At 66.0% G+C, this 6,016-nt stretch overlaps 1 protein-coding gene across 1 annotated transcript in view; it reads left to right on the forward strand.

The window, feature by feature from the left end:
• The window catches only part of LOC122546444 (extensin-like), a gene marked incomplete at its 5' end in the record, with an annotated part of 7,103 nt that extends 1,990 nt beyond the window's left edge, over positions 1-5,113 (forward strand). Inside the window, 2 exons of the mRNA XM_043685153.1 lie at positions 2,886-3,385; positions 4,731-5,113. Of these exons, the coding sequence (XP_043541088.1) occupies positions 2,886-3,385; positions 4,731-5,113 (883 nt within the window). The remainder of the gene's footprint in view (positions 1-2,885; positions 3,386-4,730) is intronic.
• Between the last annotated feature and the right edge of the window lie 903 nt (positions 5,114-6,016).

Raw genomic sequence — 6,016 nt, forward strand, 5'->3', positions numbered from 1 at the left:
CATCCGTCGCCACCAGGCCCCATCAGTCCTCAACTATCACCACCGGGCCCCATCTGTCTCCACTAGTACCCATCTGTCTCCACCGGGCCCCAACTGTCTCCACCGGGCCCCATCTGTCGCCACCAGGCCCAACCAGGACCCATCTTTCGCCACCAGGCCTCATCCATCACCACCAGGTCCCATCAGTCGCCACCGGTCCCCGTCTGTCGCCACCGGTCCCCGTCTGTCGCCACCGGTCCCCGTCTGTCGCCATAGGTCACCATTTGTCGCCACCATGCCCCATCTGTCTCCACCGGGCCCCATCCGTCGCCACCAGGCCCCATCAGTCGCCACCAGGCCCAACCACGACCCACCTGTCACCACCACGACCCATCTGTCTCTACCGGGTCCCACCGGTCCCCATCTGTCGCCACCAGACCCCATCAGTCCCCAACTATCACCACCAGGCCCCACCTGTTGCCACCAGTTGCCAGCTATCACATCCAGTCCCCATCTGTCGCCACCGGTCCCCATCTGCCCCGGTCCCCACCTGTCGCCATCCGTCGCCACCGGTCGCCATCCGTTGCCAGCAGCCCCCATCTGTCTCCACCAGTCCCCATCTTGTCACGACCAAGTCCAACCAGGCCCCGTTGGTCGCCACCGGGCCCCATCCATCGGCACCGGTCCTCATCAGTCCCCACCGGGCCCCACCTGTCGCCACCGGGTCCCACCAGTCGCCACCACGACCCATCCGTCGCCACCGGGCCCCATCCGTCGCCACCTGGCCCCATCCGTCGCCACCAGTCCCCACCTGCCACCGGTCCTCGCCTGTCGCCACCAGGCCTCATCAGTCCCCACCTTTCGCCACCAGGCCCAACCAGACGCCACCAGGACCCACCTGTTGCCACCAGGTCCCATCAGGTGCCACCAGGCCCAACCAGGACACAGCTGTGTCCACCAGACCCAACTATCGCCACCGGTCCCCATCCGTCACCACCGGTCCCCACCAGTCCCTACCGGGCCCCATCTGTCACCACCAGGCCCCATCTGTCACGACCAGTTCCAACCAGGCCCCACCTGTCATCAACAGTCGTCTCCTGTCGCCACCAGGCCCCGTCCATCGCCACCATGGCCCACCAGTCCCCACCAGGCCCCACCAGGCCCCGTCCATCGCCACCATGGCCCACCTGTCTCCACCAGGCCCCGTCCGTCGCCACCTGGCCCCGTCCGTCGCCACCAGGCCCCGTCCGTCGCCACCTGGCCCCGTCCGTCGCCACCTGGCCCCGTCCGTCGCCACCAGGCCCCGTCCGTCGCCACCTGGCCCCGTCCGTCGCCACCAGTCCCCGTCCGTCGCCACCAGTCCCCATCTGTCGCCAACGATCCCCATCTGTCGCCACCTCGACCAATCTGTCGCCACCAGGACCCTCCTGTCTCCACCGGGTCCCACCAGGCCCCACCTGTCGCTACAGGTCCCCACCTGTCGCCACCCTTCGCTATTTGTTGCCACCATGCCCCACCTGTCTCCACCGGGCCCCATCCGTCGCCACCAGGCCCCATCTGTCTCCACCAGGCCCCATCTGACGCCACCGGTCCCCATCTGACGCCACCGGTCCCCATCAGTCGCCACAGGTCACTATTTGTCGCCACCATGCCCCACCTGTCTCCACCAGTCCCCACTGGGCCCCATCCGTCACCACCAGGCCCCATCAGTCGCCAACCGGCCCAACCAGGACCCACCTGTCGCCACTAGGACCCACCTGTCACCACCAGTCCCCAATTATCGCCACCGGTCCCCATCCGTTGCCAGCAGTCCCCATCTGTCTCCACCAGTCCCTACCGGGCCCCATCTGTCACCACCAGGCCCCATCTGTCACAACCAGTTCCAACCATGCCCCACCTGTCATCACCAGTCGTCTCCTGTCGCCACCAGGCCCCGTCGGTCGCCACCTGGCCCCATCCGTCGGCACCAGTCCCCATGAGATGCCACCGGTCTTCATTAGTCGTCATCGGGTCCCCAACGGTCGCCACCTGGCCCCATCAGTCCCCATCTGTCGCCACCGGTCCCCATCTGTCACCAACATCCCCATCTGTCGCCACCGGGCCCCATCTGTTGCCACCAGGCCCAACCACACTCCATCTGTCACCACCACAACCCACCTGTCGCCACCAGTCCCCAACTATCACCACCAGGCACCACCTGTTGCCACCAGTCGCCAACTATCACATCCAGTCCCCATCTGTCGCCACCGGTCCCCATCTGCCGCGGTCCCCACCTGTCGCCACCGGGCCCCATCTGTCGCCACAAGTCCCCATCAGTCCCCAACTATCACCACCGGTCTCCACCTGTCGCCACCGGTCCCCACATGTCTCCACCGGTCCCCATCTTTCGCCACCAGGCCCCATCTTTCACGGCCAAGTCCAACCAGGCCCCATTTGTCGCCACCAGGCCCCACCTGTCGCCACCAAGAGACATCTGTCTCCACCGGTCCACACCTGTCTCCACCAGGACCCACCTGTCGCCACTGGTCCCCATTTGTCGCCACCATGCCCCACCTGTCTCCACCAGTCCCCACCCCGCCCCACCGGTCCCCATCCGTTGCCACCGGTCCCCATCTGTCGCCACCGGTCCCCATCTGTCGCCACCGGTCCCCATCTGTCTCCACCAGTCCCCACCGGGCCCCATCTGTCGCCACCAGGCCCCATCTTTCACGACCAAGTCCAGCCAGGCCCCATTTGTCGCCACCCGGCCCCACCTGTCGCCACCAAGAGCCATCTGTAGCCACCAGGCCCCGTCCGTCGCCACCAGGCCCCGTCCGTCGCCACCAGGTCCCGTCCGTCGCCACCAGGCCCCATCCATCGGCAACGGTCCCCATTAGTCGCCATCGGGTCTCAATCTGTTCCACTAGTCCCCATCAGTCCCCATCTGTCGCCACCGGGCCCCATCTGTCGCCACTGGGCCCCATCTGTCGCTATCAGGTCCAACCACACCCCATCTGTCACCACCAGGACCCACCAGTCACCAACACGACCCATCTGTCACCACCTGGTCCCACCGGTCCCCACCTGTTGCCACCGGTCCCCACCATTCGGCACCAGGCCCCACCTGTCTCCACCGGACCCCATCCGTCGCCACCAGTCCCCATCCGTTGCCACTGGTCCCCAACTGTTGCCAGCAGTCCCCACCTATCTCCACCAGTCCCCACCGGTCCCCATCTATCGGCAGCAGGCCCCATCTGTCACGACCAGGCCCAACCAGGCCCCAACTGTCACCACCTGGCCCCACCAGTCACCGCCAGGCCCCGTCCGTCGCCGCCAGGCCCCGTCCGTCGCCAACAGGCCGCGTCCATCGCCATCAGGTCCCATCCGTCGCCACCAGACCCCATCAGTCCCCACCTGTCTCCACCGGGCCCCACCTGTCTCCACCGGGCCCCACCTGTCTCCACCGGGCCCCACCTGTCGCCACCGGTCCCCATCTGTTGCCAGCAGTCCCCATCTGTCTCCACCAGGCCCCATCTGTCACGACCAGTTCCAACCAGGCCCCATCTGTCGCCTCCAGGCCCCACCTGTCATCAATAGACGTCTCCTGTCGCCACCAGGCCCCACCCGTCGCCACCAGGCCCCGTCCGTCGCCACCAGGCCCCGTCCGTCGCCACCTGGCCCCATCCGTCGGCACCGATGCCCATCAGTCGTCATCGGGTCCCCATCTGTCTCCACCAGTCCCCAACTATCACCACCACCAGTCCCCAATCTGTCGCCAACGATCCCCATCTGTTGCTACCGGGCTCCATCTGTCGCCATCGGACCCCATCTGTCACCAGCAGGCCCAACCACACCCCATCTGACACCACCACGACCCACCTGTCGCCACCACGACCCACCAGTCCACCTCTGTCGCCACCAGTCCCCATCAGTCCCCAACTATCACCACCAGTCTCCGCCTGTCGCCACCGGGCCCCATCTTTCGCCACCAGGCCCCACCTGTCGCCACCGGGCCCCACCTGTCGCCACCGGGCCCCACCTGTCTCCACCAGGCCCAACCAGGCCCCACTTGTCGCCACTACGACCTACCTGTCTCCACCGGGTCCCACCAGTCCCCACTGTCGCCACCGGTCCCCACCTGTCTCCACCAGTCCCCATCCGTCGCCACCGGTCCCCATCTGTTGCCAACAGTCCCCATCTGTCTGCACCTGTCCCCCCACCGGGCCCCATCTGTCGCCACCAGGCCACATCTGTCACAACCAAATCCAAACAGGCCCCATCTGTCGCCACCAGGCCCCACCTTTCTCCACCAGGCCCCGTCTGTCCCCGCCAGGCCCCATCCGTCGCCACCAGGCCCCGTCCGTCGCCACCAGGCCCCCTCCGTCACCGCAGGCCCGCTCCGTCGCCACCAGGCACCCTCCGTCTGAACCGGTCCCCATCAGTCGCCATCGGGTCCCCACCTGTCTCCACCAGTCCCCACCGGGCCCCATCTGTCACCACCAGGTCCAACCACGCCCCATCTGTCGCCACCAGGACCCACCGGTCCCCTCCGGTCCCCACCATTCGCCGCCAGGCTCCACCTGTCTCCACCAGTCTCCATCCGTCGCCGCCGACCCCATCCGTCGCCACCAGTCCCCGTCCGTCGCCACCGGTCCCCAACTGTTGCCAGCAGTCCCCATCTATCTCCTCCAGTCCCCCCCGTTCCCCATCTATCGCCACCAGGCCCCATCTGTCAGGACCAGGCCCAACCAGGCCCCACCTGTCTCCACCAGTCGCCACCAAGAGCCGTCTGCCGCCAACAAGCCCGTCCATTGCCACCGGTCCCCGTCCGTCGCCACCGGTCCCCGTCCGTCGCCACCGGTCCCCGTCCGACGCCAACGGTCCCCGTCCGTCGCCACCGGTGCCTGCCGGTTGCCACCAGTCCCCACTGGTTCCCATCTGTCGCCAAAGGTTCCCATCTGCCTCCGGTCCCCACCTGTCGCCACCAGGACCCACCTGTCTCCACCGGGTTCCACCAGGCCCCACGAATCTCCACCAGGACCCACCTGATGCCATCTGTCTCCACCGGTCTCCACCCGTCGCCACCCGGCCCCGTCCGTCGCCACCCGGCCCCGTCCGTCGCCACCAAGTGTCGCTGGTTACTGATTTGTACTGACCCTAAAAAATTCTAAGAGTCACTGGTTACTGATTTCTTATTTTGGGGCATTTTTCTAAGTTTTTCTGGTGACTGATTTCCCACCGTGGGAAATGCGTGAAACTCGGCCTGAACACGGTGGCAGGGTCCGCCCTCGAAGGCGAGACCGTCGGCTGAACCGCCGGGTCAAATCCGGCCGGGCCAGCCGGCCCCGAGCACTCAAAGTCGGTATGAGCTGTCACATTCGCTCCCATCACACTTTGGACCACTTGCCACCGCTCCAATTGCATGAAAGTCGGCCTGAACACGGGGGCCGGTCCGCTCTCGAAGGCGAGACCATCCGCAGCATCGCCCGGTCAAACCCGGCTGAGCTACCCGGCTTAGAAGTCTCAAAGTCGGTATGAGCAGTCAAGTTCGCTCCCTTCTCAGTTTGGACCACTTGCCACCGCTCCAATTGCATGAAAGTCGGCCTGAACATGGGGGCCGGTCCGCCCTCGAAGACGAAACCGTCGGCAGCATCGCCCGGTCAAACCCGGCTGAGCTACCCGGCTTAGAAGTCTCAAAGTCAGTATGAGCAGTCAAGTTCGCTCCCATCACAGATTGGACCACTTGCCAACGTTGCAAATGCACGAAATTCGGACTGAACACGGGGCAGCGTCCGCCCTCAAAGGCGAGACCGTCGGCAGAACCGCCGGGTCAAATCCGACCGGGCTACCTGGCTTAGAAGTCTCAAAGTCGGTATGAGCAGTCAAGTTCGCTCCCATCACAGTTTGGACCACTTGCCAACGTTGGAAATGCATGAAAGTTGGCCCGAACACGGGGGCCGGTCCGCCCTCGAAGGCGAGACTGTCGGCAGAACCGCCGGGTCAAATCCGACCGGGCAACCCGGCCCCGAAGTCTCAAAGTCGGTATGAGCAGTCAAGT

This window comes from Chiloscyllium plagiosum, unplaced genomic scaffold (genome assembly GCF_004010195.1).
Source record: "Chiloscyllium plagiosum isolate BGI_BamShark_2017 unplaced genomic scaffold, ASM401019v2 scaf_40537, whole genome shotgun sequence".
Classification (NCBI taxonomy): domain Eukaryota; kingdom Metazoa; phylum Chordata; class Chondrichthyes; order Orectolobiformes; family Hemiscylliidae; genus Chiloscyllium; species Chiloscyllium plagiosum.